The sequence below is a fragment of the Aythya marila genome (assembly GCF_965140915.1).
Source record: "Aythya marila genome assembly, chromosome: 1".
Taxonomy (NCBI): domain Eukaryota; kingdom Metazoa; phylum Chordata; class Aves; order Anseriformes; family Anatidae; genus Aythya; species Aythya marila.
Window position 1 is genome coordinate 206,877,847 of NC_139042.1, and position 24,809 is coordinate 206,902,655.

General features: G+C 66.2%; 3 protein-coding genes across 16 annotated transcripts in view; 2 read left to right on the forward strand and 1 right to left on the reverse strand.

Moving 5' to 3' along the window:
* The window catches only part of LOC309874294 (uncharacterized protein), a gene marked incomplete at its 3' end in the record, with an annotated part of 4,567 nt that extends 4,082 nt beyond the window's left edge, over positions 1 to 485 (forward strand). Inside the window, exon 6 of the mRNA XM_082752342.1 lies at positions 465 to 485. Coding sequence (XP_082608468.1) covers positions 465 to 485 — 21 coding nt within the window. The remainder of the gene's footprint in view (positions 1 to 464) is intronic.
* MAPK8IP2 (mitogen-activated protein kinase 8 interacting protein 2) lies at positions 477 to 12,727 on the forward strand. The gene is made up of 12 exons (XM_082753909.1): positions 477 to 552; positions 5,246 to 5,351; positions 5,889 to 6,128; positions 7,726 to 7,828; positions 8,176 to 10,638; positions 10,943 to 11,018; positions 11,180 to 11,352; positions 11,472 to 11,581; positions 11,808 to 11,927; positions 12,014 to 12,084; positions 12,258 to 12,356; positions 12,482 to 12,727. The coding sequence occupies exons 1-12, from the start codon at positions 488 to 490 to the stop codon at positions 12,552 to 12,554; spliced, it is 3,699 nt and encodes a 1,232-aa protein (XP_082610035.1). The 5' UTR covers positions 477 to 487; the 3' UTR covers positions 12,555 to 12,727.
* Positions 12,728 to 14,970: 2,243 nt separating this feature from the next.
* SHANK3 (SH3 and multiple ankyrin repeat domains 3) overlaps positions 14,971 to 24,809 on the reverse strand; it is a 374,153-nt gene continuing 364,314 nt past the window's right edge. For 5 of the 14 annotated variants that reach the window (XM_082764908.1, XM_082764917.1, XM_082764918.1 and 2 more), the window contains one exon: positions 20,199 to 21,682. In XM_082764908.1, coding sequence (XP_082621034.1) covers positions 21,139 to 21,682 — 544 coding nt within the window. In that variant the 3' untranslated portion in view covers positions 20,199 to 21,138. The other 9 variants (XR_014317924.1, XM_082764922.1, XM_082764921.1 and 6 more) reach the window with 9 other exon arrangements.

A 24,809-nucleotide genomic window follows, 5' to 3' on the forward strand; every position in this document is an offset into this window, starting at 1 on the left:
GCCCCGGTTCAGCACCGGCTCGCGGACAGCTCCCGGCCCCCAGCACCGGGCCCTGGACAGCTCCCGGCCCCCGCTCCCGGCCTCCCCCCCCGCCCCGACCCCTCCCCTCCCCTCGCCGTGAGCCCCCCCAAGCCCCGTGCTCCCCCCTCGCCCCCCCCCCCCCCCACCCCTAGCGGCTCCCCAGCCCCCCCCCTCCTCCGCGCCCCCCCCCCGCCCTCCCTCCCCCTCCCCCCCCCTGCGGAGCCCCCCTGCCCCTCCCCACCCCCTTTATCCTCCCCCCCCCGCCCCTCCCCACCACCCCCCTCCTGCCCCCCCCCCAACCCCTCCCTCTCCCACCCCCTCCCCCTCCCCTCCCCATCCCCTCCCTCTCCCCTTCCCCTCCCCTCCCCGTGCCCGCCCCCTCCCCTCCCCCCGCCCCTCCCCCGCCCCGCCCGCCCCCCCCGCCCCCCCCCCGCTGTCCGCAGTCCGGCGCAGCCCCCGTGTGAAGATGGCGGATCGCGCCGAGATGTTCTCGCTCTCCACCTTCCACTCGCTGTCCCCGCCGGGCTGCAGGTGAGCGGCGCCGGGATGGGGGTCTCGATGGGGGGGGGGGCTGCCCTCCCCCGCCCTGCCCTTCCCTTCCCTTCCCTGCCCTTCCCCACCCTGCCCTTCCCTTCCCTGCCCTCCCCCCCCCCCCAGCCCTGCCCTTCCCCGCGCATCGCCGGTGCGGGGCCGAGCCCGGGGGCTGCGGGGGGGCCGGAGCCGCCCCTCACCTTGGGCCGGGCTGCGCAGAGCCCCCCCGGCTCCCCCCCACCCCCCGATCCCGACCCTCCCATCCTGTCTCCCCCCTCCCCGACCCCCGGTCCCGCAGGGGCAGAGCCCCGGCCCCGGCCCCTGCCTTTGTCTGCAGCCGGCGGGGGGGGGCCCGGCGGGGTCCTGGGCTGGGGCTCGGCCCCCCCCAAATCCCCCGAGCCCCCCCCTCCAGGCGGCTCCGCACCCCCGGGGTCAGACGCGGGCGCCGTCGGGGAGGGGCTGCGCTGGGGGGCGCCCCCCGTGGGGCACCCCCGGGGGTCTGGGGGGGGTCCGGGGGGGGTCGGGGGGGGGGTCCGGGGCTGTGCCGAAGGCTGGGTCCTGGCAGCGTGGGGGTCCTGGCAGCAGGGCCGCTCCCCCCCCCAGCACCTCGGCTGACCTTGGGACCCGCTGCGGGGCGCAGTCCGGGATGGGGTCTCCAGGGGGGCGCGGGGGGGGTGCGGGGTCTGGGTGCGGAACCTGGGGTGGGGAGGGGTCGGAGAGGTGGGGGGGGCACGGGGGAGGCCCTGGGGGCGCGGAGCTTCGCGGGTGGGGGCTCAGAGGGGATGCAGGACAGCTCCCCGTCCCCTGTCCCCCCCCCCCCAGGTCCTGTCCCGCACGGGGCAGACCCCACAGCCGCCCCCCCCGTCCTCCCCCCAGGCCTCGCAGCGCAGGGACCCCGGCAGAGGCCGCGGCTGCGGTGCTGCAGGGTGGGGAGGGCCCAGCCCTGGCCTCTCCCCGCAGCGCCCGTCCCGCTCCCCTGCCTCCTGCCCGGCACCGGGGCCCTGGCGATGCCCGGGGGGGGCCCGGCCGGGGGCTTGGCCGTGCCTCCTGCGTGCCCACCGCCCCTCCTGGCGCTCCCCGTGTCCCCCCGGCCCCTGCTGCGTGGGGCTCGGGTCTGGCCCCCAGCAGCCCCGCGGCCTCCTCCCTGCAGCCGAGGCCTGGGCCAGGAGCCCAGGAGGGGCAGGGGGAGGCCGCAGCCCCCAGCCCAGCCCCCCCCAGGGCTGTGAGCCCCCCCCCGACGGCGGCGTCCCCCTGCCACCACCCTCCCGTCCCTCCCCTGCGGCTCATCCCCGGCGGTGCCGCACGAGCCGCCCCCGGGGCCAAAACCTCTCCTTGTGCCAGACGGAGACACGGAGACACGGAAACATGGAAATGCTGCTTTCTGCCTCCCCCCCGTGCCCCCCAGGAGCAGCAGCCTGGCTCCCACCTGGGCCACAGCCACCGAGCCCCCCCCATGGCCCATCCACCGCTGGCTCCTGCGGCCTCAAGGCCCTGGCGCTGCCCGTCCTTTTTGGGGGGGGGACGAGGCCCACGGGGGCAGCCCCGGTGTGCGGGTGCCGTGATGGAGCTGGTGGCTGGCTCAGGGGGCCTGGGGGGGCTGGTCTGGGTCGTGCCCGTTGCCAGCAGAGGGTTTCGCAGCGGGGTGCTGAGCTTGTGGTTGGGGAAGGAGAGGCAGGTGAAGGTGAGGGGTGGGCACGGGGCAGGTCCTGGGCATGCTGCGAGGTGGCTCTTGTGTCCTGTGATGGCTCCTGCCTTGGGGTGGGGGCTGTGGGGTTGGTGCTGGGCTCCCGGGGGCCAGCCCCCACCTTGCTGTGCCCCCCTGGCACAGGGACCGGCAGGCGCAGCGCTGGGCCGCGGGTCACGGTCCCCAGCCCTTCCCTGCAGGAGCCATTGCATCGCATCCAGGTCCAAGGAGAACTGTCCAGGGAGCTGAGCTGAAAATAACGAGGAAATTCAATCTTCCCTTGGCCTGGTTGTTGGTCACTCCCTCCGCACAAAGCCCGGCCCCCGGCAGCTCCCAGCGCAGACACGCCGGCTCCTGGCTGCCTGCTGATGTGTGCCCCTGCCCTGCGCACCCCAGGGGCTGATGTCGGGGCCCTTTTTGGGGCCGATCCCTCCCCTGCTGCATCCCCCCTGCTCCCCGCTGCCGCCTGGCCCAGCACAGCCCAGCGAGGTCAGCCCGGCCTGGCTGGCAGCACAGCCAAGGGTGCGCGGTCGCGGTGCCGGTGGTGTCCTGCTGTGAGGTCTGGTGGTGTCCCACTGCGAGGTTTGGTGTCCTGCTGCCTTCCACCACCTCCTGGAGCCCTCTCTCCACGCATGGTGCTGGGGTGAGCTCTGTTCCCCCTGAGCCACCAGCTCCGGACCCCCCTTTGGGTGCTGCCCACCCGGCACCACCTCCCTGGCCGCCTTCTGCTCATCACCAGCGCATCCGAGGCACCCCCTGCTGCGGCCCCGTGCCCGTGCTGGTGACGCTCCCCGTTGGCCACGGGGATGGAGTTGGGGTGTCCCTGGGGCAGTGCTGCAGCTCCGGACCCGCTGTGGCCTCCTGCAGCGGCCCCAGAGCTCCAGCTGTGGTTTGTTGTGGCTGTAACTTGTGACCAGAGTTGCCTGTAGGGCAGAGCACCGGGGTGCTGTGCCATGCCGTGCCTTGCCGTGCCTTGCCACCCATGGCCAGGGTGTGCGTCCTCTTGGCTGGGGCTGGGGTCTGATGGCAGAGTTGGTTTCCCCAGCAGGGGACCCATGGGATGCCGGCACGTCTCCGTGCCAGGACTCGTGGCTGTGGCCGTCCCCAGGGCTGGTGGCTGGGCTCTGCCCCCGTAGCCCCTGGGGGGCTCTTGGGGCTGGGGTCTGGGGGCTGGGGCCGGTCCCAGCCCCGCACCCCGTGGGCTGGTGCTGCAGCTTCCACCACCGACTGATGATTTCACCGCAGATCGGAGGATATTTGACGTTGTCTTAATGGCCTACTTCTGGGAATTATGTGATTAGGGGAAAATCTTTTTCTCAGTAAAATCGGAGTAAGCTCCCGATGGTGGAGAGGGGAGCTTGGAAATGGGAGTTTAGGGCAAAAACAGAAGTCAAAGGCAGGGAGAGCAACCCTGGAACAACGTTTGGCTTCAGTTGTTTATGGCCAGGCTGTGATGGGGGGTGAGAAAAGATGTCAGGGGGTGGCTGGGACAGGGTCCGGTGCCGAGCTGGAGCAGGGCACCGGCTGCTGTCCCTGCTGTGGGGCACCCCGGGGTGTGCAGCTCCAGCTGGGGATGCTGCTGTGCCCCTGCCTGGCCGGGCTGTGGGTGCCCACGGTGTTCCCTGAGACCCCGGGGTGCAGGAGGGGGGATCCCGGCCACAGCCCCGGGCCCTGCAGCCCCTCCCTGGTTCAGCGCTGACCTGCGGCGATTGGTTTACGTTTTCCCGGCAGAAAATCCTGCCAAGAGTAATCTTTTTCTTTTTCTTTTTTTTTTTTTTTTCTCCCTGCAGAAAATTTTGGTTTCCATGACACCCTGTTCCCGACAGGGAAATGGCTTGCTTTAATTTTTTTTGACCAGCCTTACCTCAGTGTCTCGGTAGGCAGCAGGGCAGCCCTCGGCTTGCCCCTGTGCCGCGAGCACCGCGCTGAGGGGTGGGCAAGCGGGGAGCGCTGGGCTGGGGGCTGCAGCCCGCTGCGTGCCAGCCCTGTCCTCATCCTCAGAGCCAGGCAGGAGCTGCACAAATCCTATCTCGGGTTAAATGCAGACCCCCAAAGCTGAAAGCAGCGACGCAGCTCGGGTCACCCGAAACTCGGTGCCGCCAGTGACCTGGCCGCCGCCACGGGCGCTGATTTTGGACTCGGTGGGGCAGAGGCTGGGGGCTCGCTGCCTGCTGCGTGGTGGGTGCAGCGCTGAGACCCCCAGGGGTTGTGTGGGGCCAGTCGATGCCATGGGCTTGGTGCCTACCCTGGGCTTGGAGCCTTCTGTGGGTGCCCTGGGGGTGTCCCACAGGGATGGGTCCGGGGAGGCTCCCGTGGGTGCTTGCCCAGGGGGGCGCGGGGACCCCTTGGGTGCTGGTGTCACACTGGAGGACCTGGGGGTGCTGCCGCTCCTGGGGCTGGGAGCAGACAGTGCGTGGAGGCACCACGTTGCCTCTCCTGGGGCAACCCCAAACCGCGGGGCCTCGTGCCACGTGGGGCTCCCATCACCTCGGCTAAAGGCTGGCGGTAACCTGGGGATGCTCGGTGCTGAGCTCGGCAGGGAAGGTCCCGGAGCTGAGCCCGTGCCAGGCCCTGCTGTGGCTGCCGCCCTCCCCTTCGTTTCCAGCCTCACCCGTGGGTCAGGCCTGCAGGATGCTGTGTGGGGTCCTGAGCGGAGCTGCTCCGGCTGCCTCGGGGCATGAGCCCACCCTGGGGGATCGCGGCCACCTCGGAGTCTGTGCAGCCCCCCTGGGTCCCTCCGCTGCACGGGCAGAGGGGCTGTGCTGTGGCTGTGCCCCTGCCTGTGCCTGTCCTGCTCCGTGGCACTGGTGTCTCTGCTCCCAAAATATCCTGTGGCAGCCCAGCCACTGCTGCCGTGCTGGGGACCCGGGGTGATGCCGGCACCGTGTGCTCGTGTCCCTGCGGTGCCGCGTGGCTCACCAGGACCCCGTGGTGCTGGGGGGAAGCAGGCATTTCCCCACGTGCAGCCGAGCGATGTCTGCAGCCCTGATGTCCCTGCTCCTCTCCCAGGCCCCCCCAGGACATCAGCCTGGAGGAATTCGATGACGAGGACCTGTCGGAGATCACGGATGACTGCGGGATCGGGCTGAACTACGACTCGGACCACTACGAGAAGGTGCACGAGCCACGTGTGCCAAGGCGGCTGCGGCAGGGCTGTGGGGGGACGCGGGGAGGGGGAGCACAACAAGGCTTGTCCCGAGCAGGGGCTGTCGGGGAGGTGGATTTGGAGCCTGGACGTCCTGGTGGGGCCGAGCTCCGGGCCCCCACCACCTCTGGCCAGGCCCCGCGGGGCAGCCGCAGGAACAGTGATGGATCAGCAGCCAGCCCGGTGCTGAGCCCGTGGCCGCTCTCACGTGGCTCCGGCTTACTCAGCTCTTCCCCAGCACCACCCCAGGCACCAGAAGGGCCAGGCTGGGGGACACGGGATGGACACGGGACAGGGACACGGGCGGGGGGGCGGGCAGGCTGCTGCAGAGCTGAGGGCGCACTGGTCCCCGGCACAGAGCAGGTCCCTCTGCCTGGAGGTCCTCTGGGGCTTGGGCAGGAGGCGATGCTGGCCCCGAGCCGCAGGGTGAGCTGTGGGGCTGGCAGTGGGGCCGTGGTGGGGCCGGCACCGCCGGGCTGGCTGCTGACCCCGTGCTGCTCCCCCCAGGACTGCCTGGTGCTGGAGCGCAGCGAGCAGCCGCACCCCGTCTGCACCTTCCAGGATGACTTCCAGGAGTTCGAGATGATCGACGACAATGAGGAAGAGGAGGAAGAAGAGGAGGAGGAGGAGGGCAACGAGCTGGAAGCTCCACCGTCCCCTTCAGCCTCACCCATCCCCTCGCCCGCCCTGGAGGAGACGCAGAAGCACCGGCCCACCACGCTCAACCTGACGGCACCGGGCACCCAGGTGAGGGTCGGGGTCGGGAGCGGGGTCAGCCCCTGCCCGGGGGTCTCTGCTCCTGGGGCCTGTGCATGGGGGGGGTCTCTGGGGGTGCCACAGAGGTGGCGAGGATGGGGCGAGGGCTGCGTGCCCAGCTGGGGTCTATGGGGCTTGGTGAGCACAGGGAGGACAGAGAAGCGCAAGGCGGGCTCCAGCTCTGCAGTGGTGGGGCCGAGCCGAGGGCACCAGGGCTGGGTCTGTGCGGTGGCTGCTGGCACCGTGGGGTCCCTGCACGCCCCCTGCCAGCCCCTGGAGCAGGGCTCTGGGGTGAGCTTGGGGTCCGGGACATCTCCATGGGGCAGCGGTGTGAGGTGCTACCACGGCACCACAAGGCTGGGGGTGCGTGTGCAGGTGTGCACGGGTGTGCGCGTGCACTGCGTCCCCCGGGGCTCTCCGTGTGGTGGGAGACTGGGGAGGGCCCCGTGCGTGGTGCTGCGGGGGTGTCCCCGTGTCCCTGTGTCCCCGTGCGCACGCGCCTGCGGTGCCGCCACCGCGCTGCCGGAGCTGCCGCGCCGCCGCAGTGCGTGGGCAGCGGGCGCGGTGCTGCCTGCATCCGGCAGCGTTGCCATGGCACTGGGGGCTCCCGGCCCCGCGCGGTGGCTCCGATCCTGGGCGGGGGGCCGGGGGCCGGTGTTGGATCAGGGCAGAGCCCTGCCGCCCCTCCGTGCCGCGGGGGGATGCCCAACGCCCGGTTGTGCTGGATGACCCTGATCCGTTGTCCCTCGGGGTGTGAAGGGGGCAGGATCCGGCCCCGTCGGCGTGCCCGGGGGGCAAATCCCGGCTAATCCCGGCTCTGTCGCGTTGTGTCTGCCGGGGCCATGCAGAGCCTGGTGCTGTGCAGCCCCCCAGCACCCCGTCCTTGGGGTGCACGGCACAGCCCACGTGGTGCTGGTCCCAGCCCTGTAGCCCCCCCCCGTCCCTGCAGCCCCCCAGCCCTGCACCCCCCGGCCCTGGCACTGCGTGCCCCTCTGCACGTTGCGCCAGCCCCGCTCGCTAATCTCTGGGCTCGGCTGGATTATTGCTGCCCGCCGGCACTAATCCGCAGCTGCCGCCGCGCCGGGCAGGCAGCCCCAGCCCTGCTGGCTCCCATCCCCTCCCCTGGGGCCGGTGTCCCTTCGAGGGACCCTCTCGCCATGGGTCGTGCAGCTCACGGGGGGACGGGGCTCGTGGGGCCGTGCGATGGGTTTTCCCTGGGGACAGCGCCCGTGCCACCGCGTCCCCTGCTGGGCGCCCTCCTGGGAAGGTGCCGGTCCCCTGGGTCCCTGTTCTGGGGATGTCACGGCTCTAATCCGGATCAGTCCCGGGCACGTGTCCCAGGCGCTGCCAGGCCGTGCTGTGGGGTGCCACGGGTGGGGTCTGAGCGTGGGGTGCTCGCGGTGCTGGCAGCGGCCGGACCTGCACAAGGCAGCACCGTGGTGGGATGTCCCCAGCCGGCCTGGTCATGTTTGGTGCCAGCACACATCCACAGCCAGGCCTCGGTGCAGCCCCCCCCGTGTCCCCTCTCCATCCCAAACCCTGCCGACCGCCCCGTCCCCAGACGTGCCCGGCTCTGCTCTCCCCGCAGGACTCCCTGAACAACAACGGCAGCTACCCGCCTCCCGCGCACCGCACCACGTGGCAGGACGCCCTTCTCCACTCCTCCTCCTCCTCCTCTTCCTCGCACACCGGTGAGCACAGGACTGTGGGGCAGGGTCCTGCAGGGGTGTCCCAGAACCTGGTGCCACAGTGGGGCTGCCCCAGACCCCGTTCCCCTTCTGCCAAAGCCAAGGGGGTCTTGGGGACTTTGTGCTGGAAGCCTCTCAGGCATGTCCAATCCAGTCATCCAGCACCGTGTGCGGAGCTGGGGGCTCTGGGGGTCCTGGGCAGAAGGGTCCTCACCCCATGGGGCTGGGGAGCCAGGCACAGGCGGGTACGGGTACGGGCACACCTCGGCACCCCCTCCCCATCCCGAGGTGCAGGAGGGACCGGCTGCGTGGCGCGGAGCTGACCTGGGCGCTCTGCTCTTGCCCCGCAGGACACTCGTCTCCCCACGCCTGCATTCAAGACGGACCCTGCCTGGAAAGCCAGAAGGGGCTGGGGCCGAGCCCCGGGGGGACAGGGCAGGCCCCCACCCCGCCGCAGCCTTCCCTCTTTGACTCGCAAGGCAACAGCCACGAGTCTCTGGCACATGGTAACCCATCGCCCGAGCGAGCCGGGGAAGATTATAATATGAATATCATCTCCTCTGCGCTCGGACCACCACATTCCCCGCCTCACCTCTGCCAGCTGCCCCCTGAACCGTCTCTCTCTCCAACAGGGCTGGCCGCTCCTGCTCGCATGCCCGCCGGCTCCGACGCGGGCTCGCAGCCCCAGACCCCCGGGGCCCGGCAGCCCGCGGCTCCGGACGGCCGCTGCGCCCCGCCAAAGCAGCAGGCGGCCGGCGGCCGGGAGAGTCAGGCACCCAGCGAGGGGGCCGAGAGCCCAGGGTCCCCCGTGGCCCCCCGTGAGCATCGCGGTGCCCCGCCGCCCCCGGAGGAGCTGGCGGCCAGGGCCTGCGCTCAGCGCAGCGAGGGGCCGGGGTCCCGGCTGCCGGGCCCCCACGCGTGCCCCAAGGGGCCGGCGGAGCAGCTCAGCTCGGACGGGGAGGGTCCCCTGCCCAGCCGGGCGGCCAGCGTGCGCGGGCGCCCCTCGGGCTCCTCGGAGACCACCTCGCCCTCCTCGGACCCCGGCATCGAGGCCGACCTCACCAGCAGGACCTCCAAGCCCTTCCTGCCCTGCAGCCGGCACAGCGAGGACCTCAGCTCGCCCGGCTCCGACTCGGACGTGGAGGGGGAGATCGAGGCGGCCTTCGCTGCGGGGCGCCTGGTCAGCAACATGATCTCCTCCATCTCGGAGACGGAGCTGGACCTGAGCAGCGACAGCAGCAGCGGCAGGTCCTCCCACCTCACCAACTCCATCGAGGAGGCCAGCTCCCCCGCCTCGGAGGCCGAGCTGGAGACAGAGCTGGAGGCGCCCGGCGTCATGGGCATCAAGGACTCCCTGCTGCTGGACAAGGGCAAGGAAGAGGAGGAGGAGACCCTGGACAGGGAGCTCCCGGAGAGCGGCATGGTGAGGCGGGAGAGCCTGGCGGAGCTGAAGATGGAGGGCTACTACGACAGCCTGAACCCCGAGGACTCCTCTGCGCCCGTGGACCAGACGGATGTGTCCACCTCCAGCCCCCTGGACCTGAAGATCGACCCAGACCACAGCCTGGAGAGCATCCGGCGCTCCTTCTACCTGCCCGTGGGGCCCAAGCTCATGCCCGAGGCGGACGATGAGGACAACAGCGAGTACGACTCCGACTCGGAGTCAGAGCCTGACTTGAGCGAGGACTCGGACTCACCGTGGCTGCTCAGCAACCTCGTCAACAAGATGATCTCGGAGGGCTCCTACCCCATCAAGTGCCCGGACGAGTGCTTCCAGCAGACCCACTCGCTCTGTGACACCATCTCCCCAGCCTCCGACCTGGAGCCCGAGATCCTGAGCGAGGCGCTGGACGAGGAGCCCGGCTTGCGGGACTCCCCGGTGAGCGAGGGGGAGCCGGCCGCCCTGCCCTGCGCCCCGCGCAGCATCGAGCTGGTGGACATGGAGACGCTGCGCAGCTCCCTGCAGCGCGCCGAGGACGAGCGCTCCCTGGGCGTCGGGACGGAGGCGGCGCCGGAGCCACCTGCGGACGACCCGGGCCCGTTCCTCTTCCTGAGCAACCCCACCAACGACACCATCGCGCCCGTCTTCCCGGGGCGCCCCGTCTCCCTCGACAGGCTGGGTGGCTCCGAGGTCCTGGCCACCTTTGGCTGCTGCACGGGGCTGCCCTGCACCCCGCCGCGCGGCTCCCCCGGCACCGAGGCCACCTCCGGCGAGCCCCGTGCCACGGTGGAGCCGGCTGCCGGCACCAAGGACTGGGCCGTCGACAAGGACCTGGACTCGGGCATCCTGGAGGACAACGACATGATCGACGACGTCCGGTTAGAGCCCCTGGGGCAGGACCCCGACGCCTTCCCGCCTGCCCTGGACGTCTCCACCGCCAAGACCAACCGCTGCTTCACCATGGCCTACTCCACGGACGAGGACGAGGCGCCCTACCTGAAGGGCTCCCCCTTCCCCGAGGACCCGCGGGGCTTCCCCGGGGAGCTGCCGCTGCCGCCGGCCCCCGAGGCGCTGGAGCCGCGGGCGCTGGACGAGTCCCTGGCCTACGACTCGGTGAAGTACACGCTGGTGGTGGACGAGCACACGCAGCTGGAGCTGGTGAGCCTGCGGCGCTGCACCTCGGTGCTGAGCGACGACAGCGACCTGCTGCGCGCCTGCGACCGCTGCGACCTGGAGGACGAGGCGGCCTTCGAGGACGGGCTGGCGGCCCCCGACGCGCACAGCTCCTCCGAGGACTCGTCCCCCGAGGCCGACCTGCAGTTCTCCAAGAAGTTCCTCAACGTCTTTGTCAACAGCACCTCCCGCTCCTCCAGTAAGTGGCCGTGCCGCGCTGTTCCGGCCGTGGGCTGCCTTGTGCCGGGGCGAGGCTGGCTGCCCGGTGCCGTCCTGCCTTATCCAGCTGGGCACGGCACCAGCACAGCGTGGCACGGCACGGGGCCTGGAGGTGGGCAGGGACCGCGCTGCTGCAGGGCGCTGGGGCTGCTCCCAGCAGCTGGGGGCTTCCCCCTGCAGGGCTGCGAGGTGCCAGTGGTGGTCCTCTGCCCCGGGGTGTGCGTGGGGCGTGGGGCTGGGGGCTCAGGAGGGCCCCAGGGTGATGCTGCCTCTTTCTGCCCCAGGCACAGAGTCCTTCGGGCTGTTCTCCTGCATGGTGAACGGGGAGGAGCGGGAGCAGACCCACCGGGCTGTCTTCAGGTGAGCAGTGAGCCCGGCTGCCGGCTCCGCTCCCCGTGGCCTCTCCTGGCTCGGGGCAGCTCTGTGGGTGCAGGGCACGGCCATGGGACACTTCTCGGGGTCTCGTTGCCCCCCCCACCCCCTCAGGCGTGCATCGTCCTTCCCTCCCTCCCTCCTCGCAGGTTCATCCCTCGCCACGAGGACGAGCTGGAGCTGGACGTGGACGACCCCATCCTGGTGGAGCTGGAGGAGGACGACTACTGGTACCGGGGCTACAACATGCGGACGGGGGAGAGGGGCATCTTCCCCGCCTTCTACGCCCACGAGGTCGTCGGCCAAGCCAGGGACGTCATCGGTAGGAAGCGCTCCCAGCCCCGCGGGTGCCTCTGGAGGGCGGCACGGGGTGCTGGGGGGGGGGGCAGCGGGGGGCTGCGGGGGTCCTGGGCACCGTCTCCCCACTCCTGTCCCGTGCAGGCCTGAAGAGGAACCCGTGCTGGGTGGAGCGGTTCAACGTGCAGTTCCTGGGCTCGGTGGAGGTGCCGTACCACCAGGGGAACGGCATCCTCTGCGCGGCCATGCAGAAGGTGAGGCTGCCGGGGGGGCTGGCAGCACCACGCAGCCCCCCCTCCCCACGCAGGGACCCTGCTGTGCCCAGGAGACGCCGTCCTGCTGCCTCCCCAGCTTGGGCAGAGGCTGCGGGTGCTGCGTGGGCACCGGCCCCCTGGTGCTTTCAGCAGGGGTTGGGGGTGGCTCTGTGCCGGGGGTCCCAGCGGGACCACGCGCCCTGATGCCCCGTCCCCACGCCCCCAGATTGCCACCACCAGGAAGCTGACCGTGCACTTGCGCCCGCCCGCCAGCTGCGACCTGGAGATCACGCTGCAGGGCATCAAGCTCATCCTGACGGTCAACGAGTACGGCCGGGACGAGGAGGTGCGGGGGCACCGTGGGCAGGGGGTCCCGGTGCGTGTCCCCCAGCCCGCTGGGCGCCCACACCCTGCCGGGGTTTTCTCTTGCAGTTTGAGCGCTGCAGCCACTTCTTCCAGATGAAGAACATCTCCTTCTGCGGGTGCCACCCCCGGAACAGCTGGTGAGACCCCCTGCTCCCGCACTGCGGGGTGCACGGTGCTGCGCCGGGTGCTCCCAGCCCCACATGAGCAGGGGCAGCCCTGGGATCCCCACGGTGGAGCCCCCCTGAGCTGCAGGAGCCCCCCATGGGGTGTGAGTGGGGTCCCCCGCGCTCACCCTGCCCTCTCCCTGCAGCTACTTCGGGTTCATCACCAAGCACCCGGTGCTGAGCCGCTTTGCCTGCCACGTCTTCGTCTCGCAGGAGTCCATGCGGCACGTCGCCGAGTGCGTCGGGTAAGATGGGGACGGGTGGGGAGGGGGCTGGGGGTGGTGGAACGGGGGCTGGGGGTGCAGAGGGCAGTGGTGCCGGGTCCTGGCCCCATCCCTGAGCTGCCCCTGGCCCTGCCCTTGCCTTGCAGCCGAGCGTTTCAGGAATATTACCAGGAGCACCTGGAGTACGCCTGCCCCACAGAGGACATTTACCTGGAGTAAGGGGGCAGGGCGCTGTGTCTCCAGCTTCCGCACCCCCCCAGCCCCACAGACGGCCAGAGACTCTGTCTGACCCCACAACCAGCCGGCTTGGCCCCTAATGCACACGCTCCCGCCCATGCCCGACGGACTCACTGCACATCCTCACTGCTTCCCCGGGGGGCCGGGGGCCAGGCCGCGGCCGTGGGTGACGGGGGGGGGCCTTAGGGTGCACCCGGCATCGCCCTGGCCCTGGGGGTGGCACGGCCGTGCCCTGGGCTGGGCCAGAAGCTGCCCCCCTGCATGAGCAAACCGGGTGGGGGCACGGCACCGGGGCTCTCAGCTGTGACCGGGGTCAGCCGCTGCCACGCGGGGTGGGGGCACCAGGGGAGAGCTGGGGGGGGCTGCTGTGTGCCGAGGGGTCAGGGCAGCACCGGGGGAGGCACGGGGAGGGGAAGGGGGCTGGGGGCTTGCTGTGGGGGGTGGCTGATGAGGGCACGGGCAGGATTTAGGTGCCGGGGTCAGCATCTGCTGCCACGCAGTCCCCAGCTCTGTGCTGCCCCTGCACCCCCACGGGACCCCCAGGCAGACAGAGCTGGGGGGGCTGCAGGAGGGGCTCCCCCCCCAGCTATAGGGCCTCAGGAGCAGCCCCAGACCCCAGTGCCCCCCCTCTAATGCCTCCCCAGTCCCAGTACTGAAGCCCTCAGGAGTGTGTTTCTGCCCCTCCTTGCCCCTTCACCCCCCCCCCCGAGCCTCCTGCCCCCCCCCAGCCCCCCCAGGGGACCCTGCGTGGCCACGGGGACTGGGACCAGTGCTGGGGTGCGCGGCGCTCGGCCACGGGGGGCGATGCTCCCGGCCCCCTGGGACCCCCCTGGCCTGAATGTATTTGCCCCAGGAGAGGAGGACCCAGGGCCGGGGCGGCCGCTGCTCCCGGCACCGGGCACGCAGCCCCCCCTGCTCCTCGCTGCTGTGCCTGGTGATTTATTTTGCTTGCCGGCCCCGTATATCCGACCAGTGCTAGTTTAGTGACTATACCTCCACTCCGCTCTATGTACCGATATTTATCTCGTAACTCGAACCAACAAGAGGAGTCCTGAGCAACTGTAACTTGTACAAAACCCTGGTTAAAGGTCCCCCCTCACTGCCTTGTCATCCACTTGGTCTTTCAATAAAATATATGCTTGGTGTGACTGCGAGCCCTGGGCGCTCTGTGGGGGTCGGGGTGTGGGGAGGGGGCTGCCTGCATCGATCCTGGGCGCAGGAGCCCTGGAAATCTCCTGGGGCTGTGTGGGGCTGGAGGGGGGACCCCGTCCCTGCTGCTACCGGGGGTCGCTGACGTGGCCAGCCCCCCAGTGGCTGTGCCAGGGCTTGGGAGGGGGCTGCGGGCAGTGGGTGCGGGCGGAGGGGCACAATGCCCTGACCCCTTCCCAGCAGAGCTGGTCCCACCATGGCTCGGATGAGGCAGCCAGCAGGAGATCACGGCCACGCCGGTACCCCAGTGTTTGTTGGCTGGCAGCAGGCGTGCACAAGGCCCTGCAGCTGCTCCGCATGCAGCATTTGCAGCTAATTAAGCACCTTCCAATCAGGGCCAGTAACCCCAGTAAGGGAGTCACGGTGTGGGGAGGTCATCAAGGCGGCTGTGGCTCTGTCCTGTGCTGGGGGCTTTCTCACAGGGCCCCCCCTGGGGACACTGCACATCTCCCCGGGTGTTCCCCCTTCCTCTCTTTCTGTCCCCCCCACCCCAAGGTGATCTCGGTGTCGGTGCTTGCCATCGGCTGCAGGCGTTGAACAAAGCGATGTGCCTCAGCCCAACTTTGTGCACATCACCTCACGTTTTCATGTAAGATCTGGGAAACTCCAGCAATGTGTGTCCTGGGGAGCCAGGGGCTGCTTTCACTGCCCTGCTCCCTGCCAGGTCTGTCGGGGGATGCTGGCACACGCGCCCTTCCCCGGGACATCCCCCCAGGGCTGCAGCTGCAGGGATGAGGACGATGCTTCGCCAAGACTGGTTCCTGATGGAGTTTCCCAGCCCAGCCTGCGGCACCGGGTCGGGTGCTGTGGCCCTGGGGGAGCCCCACTCCCTGCAGAGGGGCCCTGGCTCTGGGAAGCTGCTCCCCAGTGCAGGGCACCCCAGGGTGCTGGTGTGGGTTGGCCACACGCTGCCCCAGAGCTGTGGGGGGCACCCAGAGGCCCCAGCATCCCCGTCCCCATGCAGTGGGAAGTGGCCTCTGCCCAGCCCCAGCCCTGCTGCTGGCTGAGGCCGGGGGGCACAGAAACCCCCCAGCAGAGCAGCCAGGCTGTGATGGGGCCTCGGTGCTGGGGTGCCCCAAGGGCTGGGGCAGTCCGCAGGGACCGCAGAGGGGTTGAAGAGGGGCCCCGGGTGCAACCCTGGTCAGGGACTGCTGGAGCAGAAACACCACAGAACAAAGCAGAGCTTTCTTATAAATTTATTACATAATAATAATAATAATATAATATAAGAAACATAGATCTCTGTGGGGTATGTGTATCACAACGTCAAGGGCGGGAGGTGAATGCTCACACCTCCATGACTCTGGAGAAGGAGAAATCTCCTCAGAAAATCCATACAAAATAAGGGTGAAGTCAAACTGACCCTGTAAAATTAAAAACAGAACAAAAACCCACAGGTGAGTTCGTCTGGGGGGGGAAACAAGAGTGTGGATGTGAGACGTGTGCGTGCGCGCGTTCACGCACGTGTGTGCGAGGGTGCGAGCCTGTCTATGCACATGCAGAGTCTGAGTGAGTGTGCACGCGCCCGGGGGCCGTGTGCGTGTGGGTATATACGCACATGTATACATGCATGCCGGCGATGGGGGGTATGCACGTGTGCTGGAAAAAAATAAAACCAGGCCGCACTTTGTTGCTGCTTCGAAATGGTTTGAGCTGCAAAAGCTCGCCCACCAGGAACAAAGTGCTTTGGGTTTTGTTTTCTCTTCTCTTAAAGTCAGGATTACAGACAGGAGTTTATGGAGAACAAGGATTGATGAGTTCCGTCTGGACAAAGGAAAAATACCAACAACTTTAAAAAAAATCCCTCCAAAGAAATAAAAGGTGTTTCCATTTTTACAGAAGATAACCCAAGTCATTGAGAAGCCATGAGAATCACAGTAACGGCGGCGGGTCCTGGCGCACCAGGACGTCCTGGCAGGTGGGGCCCGGCTGCGCTCAGGACCCTCGCCGCAAGGCCGGGTGGTTGGGTTCCTCGCCTATCGCTCTGCCTTCTCCTGAATGGCTTTTCAAAATGAAATGTCTCACTGGGTCTGCAGATGTTTGGAATGGAGATGCCAATGCCATCAGAGTAGATATAAAGTCAGAAAAGAGCTATCTACACATGGGAAAAAAAATCCTCTTTGCTTCAGCTGAGAAAAAAAAAAAAAAAAAAAAAAAAGTTAAGTAGCAGCAGCTGCGTTAGCTGGAAAGTTACGTTTCTGTCTAGGTGGGACTAGAAATGATCATGGGGCAAGACCACTGCTGGCCGTCAGGCCGGTACGCAACCGACTGCTCCTGGTGGCGCTGCCGCAGGGAACGCAGCCCCCGGGCAGGCCGGGGCGGGGACGTCCTCCAGCAAGTGCGGGGCACTCGAGACCTCGGCTTGGCTGGTGCTTGAAGCGGGGGATGAAGCTGCTCGGGGCCAGCACGGCCACCGAGCGGGGCAGTGACCGGCACCGCCGGCTGGCCAGGCACAGGGGCAGAGCCCTGGGCCGCAGGCGGCACCGGTGAGACCGAGCTGTCCGGGGCAGGGAGGAGCTGGCCCTGGCCGCTCGCGTCTCGGGCAGCACGGGCAGGGCAAGCGCCCCGAGTGCCGCCCCGAAACAGAGCAGGCTCACCCCACGGGTGCCCTGGCACTGCCTGGGACGGTGCTGTCTCCAAAGCCCCAGGCCAACGCTCGTCCAGCTCCGCATGCACGTGTGTCCATGGAGGGGACGGGAGGGTGATGGGGAGGACGAAGCCGTCGCTGCTGTGTGGACAGGGAGAGGGGAGCAGGACTTCGTGGCAGACCCAAGCAGCCGCAGGGACAGGGGCGATGGCACGAGTGTGGTTGGAAGTCGCCTTCTTTTGTGTTATGCCTGACTGGGACCAGCCGTGGTGGCCCTGGGGCTGGCGGCCCCGAGGGTTCACGCAGTGTTTGCCAACACAGGTACGGCTGCAGCTGCTTCGTGTCTTGGAAGCTGGGGTGCACGTCAGGGCGGCGCGGCCGCCGGCTCCGCCAGCGGCAGAGCGGTGCATCCACCATCTCCAGCCCTCGCCACGGGGAAGGGGCAGCAGTAGGGGTGGAGGAGGGCTCTTCGGAAATGGCAAGAAGGCGTCCAGCTTTCCAGGTCCCAGACCGAACTTCCTGCAGAAAAGTTACGCTCTGCAGTCTTCAGGCCCCTCGCAGCGAGGGGCGGGTGCAGGCAGGGTCTCTGTGCGTCGCCCCAGAAGCAGCTGCAGAAGGGGCAGAGACCCGCAGACCACGGGGCAGAGCCCGAGGGGCAGCCTGCACTCAGGACAACACGGTTACACTTCAACCCGCAGTGCCCACCGGCCACCCCGCAGCCACAAGGGCCGGGGAGAGGCTTTTGGGGCCGTGCCGGGGGGTGCCAGGGAGCAGCAGGCAGCAGCTCTGCGTGCTCCGGCTGCAGGAGGGGGCAGCTCCACGCCTGAGGGACATGGGGCTGCCGGGGGCGAGGGCTGCTGGGGTCTGCGTTACCTGCAGGTGGGGTGGAAAGAAGCTGGCAGTGAGATGGAAATGGAAGAGGTGAGAGCCGCAGTGTGGTCAGGGCAGCGGGGCAGGAGCTGGAGGTGCTGGGCTGGGGGGGGCGCAGGGCCAGGGGCGAGGGCAGGGCAGGGGCTGCAGAGCCAAGCCGGGCAGCCTGGGCCAAGCCATCAGTGGTGCAAAGGTTTGGAGCGGCGCCGAGCTGCGGTGTGCAGGAACAAAGCGTGCTCTGCGGGGCCACGTCTGCCCACACAGCCAGGAGCAGCCCCGGTGGGGACCCATGGGACAGAGCACGGGAGGCTGAGCCACGGGATGGCCAGGGAGCGCTCAAGCATGGGGGAGCAGAGGCAGAAGCCAGCAGAAGGACACGACCAGCCTAGGGACTAATGGGCACGGGCTTCCCATGGCTCAGTGCAGGCTGGAGAGGAGCGTTTCTACATCAGTGAGAGGCTCCAGAGCAACCTCACAGAAGCAGCATGAGGAACAGACAGCCAAACTAATTTTTTTTTTTTTTAGAAATTCTAATGTTTTACAGAGTTTGTGGCAGAGCCTGCATGACACGGAGCCTGGGACAAGCCTGCTGGCGTGCCTGGTCCCTGCAGCAGCAGAGCTGGCACGCGGCAGCGGCGCAGAGGCTCTGTGCACCCACGGGTGCCACCAGGACGTGGCGGTGCCACTTCACCAGGCACGGGGCTGAAGAAGCAGCATCAGCCTCAACATTCAGGTTGCAAGGGCACGTGGTGGGCTTGGCTTGTGGCAACATGTCTACGGACAGCATTGAGGGTCCAGGCACTGCAGAGCATGTGGGAGGCGATGAGGGGGAGCAGGCAGGGGACACACGGAGCCGGTGGGGCTGCGGGCAGCGAGCTACGTGCCAGGGGTGCGGCAGCGGCAGTGGCAGTGGTTGTTGGCACAGCCAGCAAGTGCCACCCCGCCAGCAGCCTGGGACATCCCTAGTACAGGACTGTCCCCATCTCTGCATGAGCACGGCAGCAAGTGCTTGTGATCAGGTGATAATTAATGCCAGGGCAGGCTGAGGAGCTGGAAATGTGGGCGATGGAGAGTGAGTGGGCTGTGGGCAGCGGAGCGTGGGGAGCAGGGAATAATTCAGTGCGTCTGAAAGTGCTGCTGGCCTCGGGAGAGGCCATCGTGGAGGGCTTACGGGTGCCAGGGCGGGGGATGGAGGAGGGCGGGTGGCAAATGGGAGCAGTGGGGCAAATGCAGGGCATGGAGGGGTGCACAGAGGCAGAGGCGTGATGGGGCAGGCTGCAGCGATGGGCACGGGGCAGGCGCGGCGGCAGGGGCAGGACATGGTCACACAGCATACAGCGGTAGCATTGGCACACACAGGAGGGGCAGGGAGGAGACTGATGAATACGATGGCAAACCTGGTCAACAAAGAGGTGGCTTCGGGCAGACACAATGGTTGCTATCACAATTAGGATGCCTCTTGGCTCACCAGGTTATTGGATGGGAGGCCTGGAGTACCCTGGGGTATCTACAGAAGGATTTTTGCTTGCAGAATAAGAAGGTACAGGTTGAAATCCCCTCTTGCCTTCCCCATGCGACTGTCCCAGCTGCAAGCACTGGGCTGTTGCCTGGGGAGGGAAGAAGTGCTGTGAATACACAGAATTCAGCGGTTTCTGGAAAGCTCTAGATAGAGCCGTTTTGGGCATGTGCCCAGCAAGAGAGCTCAGGGAAAAGGAGACAGCACCACAGCCTGCCAGGATCTGTCCCGAAGAGGGCCTCAGCCTGGTGCTCACACGCAGGAGGGGGCCGCAGCCCCAACCCTTGGCCTGTGCCTTTCCACTGGCTGAAGGTTGTGAAGGTTCGGAGATGTGTGAGGGTCAGAAGGAACCTCCTTGTCCTTCCCTCTAGCACCAGAAGAGTTAATGCCTTCATGGGGGACTCAGCTTTTGGGGAACACCAGTCACCAAGCCATCCCCTCCCGAGCTGGCCGGGGCGAGCCCCTGGCCACCCCTGAGCCTGGGTGCGCGATGCTGTCGAGGGTGCAGTGCGGAGGGGAGCGCACGGGGTGGGGGACAGGGACCGGGCTGGGGGACGGGGACGCTGCCTCCTCCGGCTCTGGGGTCGCCCCATGGCACCCCAGCCTCCTCAGCCACTGGGTGTAATGCCAGTGCTGCCCCTCGCTTGCCTCCGGCTGAGGTTCCCAGCGCGGCGCTCGCTCCGGGGCACGGCACAGCCTGCGCAGCCCTCGGCTGGCCGCAGTGCGCTGCAGGCACGGGGTCCGAGGGCGGGCGATCGCCCCAGCGCTGGAGGTGGGAGGAGGACCTGAAGCCACGGGAGCCCTGCGCCTGCCGGAGGCGCGGGGTTGCTGCAGGGTAGTGGAAGCTCTCCATGCATCTCTGCCTGCGGGGATGGAAGACTTGGTGTGTCCCAAAAACCAAGTTTTGTGTTTCTAAATCTTTAAAATCCAGAGTGTCTGAAAGGAGCTGTTGGTTTTTTTTTTTTTCTTTTTTTAAAAAGACTTTAACATTCATTCAGTCAGTCACTAAAAACTCCCATGAGTCATGGGCGTCCCAGGGGAGGGGTGCAGGCACCACCTCATCAGCATCTCAACAAGTCTAGAGATATATAGATTTAGTAAAATTATAACAAAATCAGGTGGCTATAGCTATAGATATAGATATATAGATATTTGTTCTCTCTTTTCAAATATATAGCTGATTAAAAAGATGCAAAATAAGGATGACTAAGACGGAGTGGGAATCCTGTAGTTCAGTATCGTCTCTTGTAGATCATCAGCTGCTCTCTATATAAATGCACGGAGATTATATATTATCCATCAATGTGTCCCCCTTGGAAACAAGACCCCAAACCAAGAGGAAATAAAACACCTCCCCCCACCCCCCACCCCTTTGAACGTTGGCAAAGCGTTTTCTGCTGGATTCCCCACCAGCCTCCCTCCGACACCCCCCAAACATGCTTCTATCCATGCGGTTTCGGTCCCTCTCTCTCTCCAGGGCAAACCAAGCGCAGCCAGGCAGGGGAGCAGAGTCCACGGGCCGGGCTGTCTCACGCTTGGCGCTCTTCTCACCCGCACGGCAAGGCTTGCTCCTGCCTGCGACGGGTCTGCCGGAGGAGCCGCGGCAGGGCCGGAGCAGGGCGCAGGCGGGAGCAGGGCGGCCGTCACCGCAGCTCTCCTGGCACGCAGCGAGGCTGCCCTGCCACAGGCCCTGCTCCCGCTGCCGCCCTTCCTCGCCCGGCCCCACGGGGCCTCCATCCTGCTCCTGCCCCCGCAGCACCCTGCCTGCCTCCCCCAGCAGCCCGCGCTGCCGGGGCCCTGCCTTGCCGTGCCCCCCACACGCACCCTCTCGGGGCAGCTCGTGTCTGGCCTGCCACCTCCCTGCCTGCCGCACAAGGGACCTGCGAGCAGCGCTGGGCTCGCAGGAAAACCCATGCAGAGCCTGCTGCTCAGGAGCCCTTGCCCTGCACAGGTTTGGTTCCTCGACTGCACGGTGGCCCTGCACAGTCCCCCCCAGCCAGGTGTCGCCGTGCCACAGGTCCCATGCGGGGAGCCCGGCGCGGCGGTACCTGGCGCCTCGGCCCCTCCTGCCACCAGCGACGCCCCAGGGAAGAGCACATCAAGCGATATACAGGCCAGACTCTCTGGGAGGAACAGAAAAGAGGATGTATTTCATGCAACATTCCTTTTCCCGAAGGCGTCGCGGGCCTGGTGGGGCTGAGCGGGGTCTGCGTGTGCGTGGCACGCGGGCTGTGTGTGAGCGGGCGGGAGCCCCTCGGCTCCGCGCCCTTCAGTGCAGTGCTCAGAGTAGAAAGAGAATCAAACTGGGTTTTATTAGTCTAGTAGAAACGCCCCCCCCCTCCCCGTGTGGTGGCTCTGGAAGAGGCCAGCGCTGCCTAGGACGGTCAGCTGTCTACCAGCTGCTTGAGTGCCCGCTCAATGTTCATACGGTGCCCGACCCGTGTCACCCCCAACTCCACAAAGTCCTCCTTGGTGAGGGCGGGCAGGTGTGTGCCCTCTATTTCATGGTCCTCAAACTTGTCTCGGTGCTCCACCAAGTTGATGCTTTCCAGCCAGTCCCCGACGTCGTACTTGTTCCACAGGTGGAGGGGTTTCTGCATGAAGGGCCTTGGCGGGTGGAGGGTGTGCAGGGGCGGCCCTGGAGAGGGGGACGGGGACGGGGAGCGGCTCCGGGCGCTCACGCTCCTCACCACAAAACGCACCTCCTTGGGCTCGTGTGGGATGGAGAGGCTGGAAGATTTGAGGATGGTGGGAGGGGTCAGACCATAGGGCCGCACGGTGCTGAGGGGCTCTGTCCGATCCAGAGCCGGCTTCACGGGGCTGGGGGTACGTCGGGTTACAGGGTAGCGACTGCCAGGTCGAACTGTGTAGGTGGTCCCGGAGCTCCGCTGGGAAATGGTGCTGAGTTCTCCTAAACTACTGAAAAGTCTGCAGAAAGAACGGTACAGCGAGAGAGAGAGGAGAGAGAGCAGAGGGCGGGGTGAGGCCAGGTCCCCAGACACAGCGGCACACACACAACACGCGGGGCGGCCGCTGCAGGGCTGGGCCAGCCTCAGGCAGCAGGGGTGGCTCTGCAGCGCTCGGGGACACGGGCTCGGAGAACTTTGGCCAAGAGTTTCTGCAAGCCCTGCGAGGCCTATTCCAGAGGAGGCAGAAGAGGTTCCAGCAAGTATCTCCAGTTCCTGGCCAAAACTTCCCTAGCTGCCACGGCCCTGAAGCCCATGGAGACCTCCCGGGGAGCAACCTGGCCCTGCAGCCCCTGCGGTCGTGCTGAGATGGCTGCAGCTGCAGCCCCGCACTGCTGCCTGCCTTGGTGCATCAGAAGCCTGCGGCAGAGCCTTGTGGAGCTACGCTGGTCCCCTCCCACCAGGGACCATCTCCCCTACCTCACACCACTAGCTCCAGTTTGCAGTCGGGTCCTGCCATGGACCCAGAGCAAAGCATAACACCTCAAGCCATCTGCCACAGGGGCAGAGCCCCTTCCTGCAACAAGAGGACCCCTCTGCCACCTCCCCAGGCAGCGGCGTGTGGGTGGGAGGGCCGTCGTGCCACCTCAAGCATGGTGACAGCGGGGCCTGACTGCCACCAGAGTGGTGGCAAGCTCCCTAGCGTGGGCTATGCAACGGGCAAAGGGGTGTCTGAACAGACTTGTCTTGTGTTATGCCACGTGTCTGCCTCCCTGGGCATTTTGTGCCTTGGTCTGCGTGTTTGTGGGCAGGCTGACACTGCTGGGGCAGCAAGTCTCACTTGTTGAAGAAGACACAGTATGCCTGGGCACTGGCCTGTCTGCTCCCCACTAGCTCTCCATGCTGCAGGAACACTTTCCTTCTGCCATCACATATTTGTCTTTACTACCTCGCCTGGCATAAACAAGTATTTTCGGTATATAAAAAGAAACAGACCAAAAAAAAAGACAGGGAGAAAACCTGGAGGGCAAGGCCTTTGAGCGTAGTTGCCTGAGCGAGCCCCTCAGCTTGGGAAGCCTGGGGACAAGCACCCACCACCGGTGGCTGTCGGGGCCAGGACCGGCCAGGGGGCCCTGGGGCTCTGCGTGGTCTCTCTGGTCTAGCAGTGGAGTTGAATGCAGCACCCTGAACCCTCCCCAGGCCTTGGATGGGGAGGCTACAGCTCCATCCTATCTCCAGTTACCTTGACTACTGCTCTTTGACTGGGCTTCACTTTGCTAACGTGCACCCAACAGAATGAGTTGGCCTCGGTGGGCCAGCTAGCCCACCACTGCTGCCAGGTCAAATGAGCACAGACGGCTTCTGGAGAGCAGCCGGGTGCTGCGGCCTGAACGCCTGCAGCAGCTCCGAGGCCTTGGGGCTCCAAGGCCTGGGCAGCAGCCCATGAGCCCTGGCTGATTGGGGCCTGGCTGGTCCTGCAGCAGAAATGCTGCAGACATGAGGTGGTGAGAGCACTCCTTAATGGCAGCAAGGGTCTGCTGCTCTGGGTCTGCACACCCCTGGGCTGGGAGGCACAGCACTACCGGAGCTGGACTGGCCATCTTTGCTGAACAGCATCTGCCCACTGCTGAGAGTCAGGCAACGTCAATGTGCTTGTCCTCTGAGTGGGGCTGTGGCTCCCCGTGCCTGCAGGCTGCAGGTACGCCACCGCCACGTCAGTGCCCAGAGCCCCTCAGCCCAGCCCCGCAGAGCAGGATGCTGCCTAGGCTCCTGCTGGCCCGGGAAGTCAGAGCCTGAAGCTCGGTGCTTGGAAGTATCAGACTGCTCCTCCCTGGGTCTGCAGCACACGGGACCTCCCAGTCCTGGTGCTGTGCTTGGGCTGCACGCCTGGGGTGCCCAGGGCCTGGCACCACCGCCTGCAGCCTGACTCACTGCGGTCCCCTGCTCTCTCCGAGCTCTGCCTTCCCCTCAGGATCGCTCCCAGGACAGACGGCCACTGGAGAGCCTTTGACAACTACAACAATCCATGGACTACACTAAGCATGCTGCCATTTATGCAGACACCACACAAGACATGGCCTGGGAAGTTAATACATGTCAATGATTTCTTAGAGAGACGGCTCAGAGAAGATGAGCTTAACACAAATATGAAGGTCTGTCCAGAGTCTGTGGGCTTAGCCACATTGCCTTGTGTTCTTATTTTCTTCCTACCTTGGCACAGAAAGCAAGAGCAGTAAAGAAGCGTGACGATGAATCACATTTAGGAAGCTCCATCAATATAAAAGAGGAACAACCGAATGACCTTGAGGACTGCAGTACGAAAAACAGAACAAAAAGTGACAGTACAAAATTCACTGTCCTACTGGCAAGGATCTCTGCTTTCAGCTGGAGCTCATTTATGGGAAATGATGAAGGAAGAGAAAGTTCTGGGTCTACTGGTACACCCTAAGGTGGCCGGGAGGCACCAGTTTGGCAAGAATACTGCAAGATCTGAAGTGTGCACTAATGTCACCATACAAGACACCCACACAATCTATTGCGAAATTCTGAGCACAGTTCTGGTCCCGCATGTTCAAGAAAGGTAAATTTGAACAGGAATGGCTGCAGACAGTGGCAGCTGGTGTGCCAGGAACTTGTTCAACCTGGCAAAGGCAGGACAGAGGGGAAATTGCTGTGAGAGGCTGTGAGAGGAGAAGAGAGGCCTAGCCTGAAGGGTGCTGAGGACGGCAGGACTCAAACACATGCTGGCTGGTTAGCAGACGGCACCTAGCTGTCGGACCGATAGCGCTGGTCAGGGACGCTGGTGGCCCACCAGGCCTCAGGTCAGTCTGCAGAGTGAGGACGTGGTTATGGCCCACGGTAAGTAACGAACCGAGACAAAGCCCTGGGCCTTGCAGTTAGCTGCACAGGGTTACCGCCTGAAGAGTCACCTTCCATGTAGTTTGCAAAACAACCCCAAATCTGCATCCACACATGAATTAACCTAGGTACAGGATGAATGACAACTGCTGCACTGAGGGTTTGAGGGCAGCAACACACTGCGTGCTCCTGTCTCCAGACATCGTCTGCACTACATCTTCCTGGGCAGCCGTTCACCTTCTGCTTGTACAGTAATGAGATCTTCCACACAAGGCTCTGTACGGTCTGTT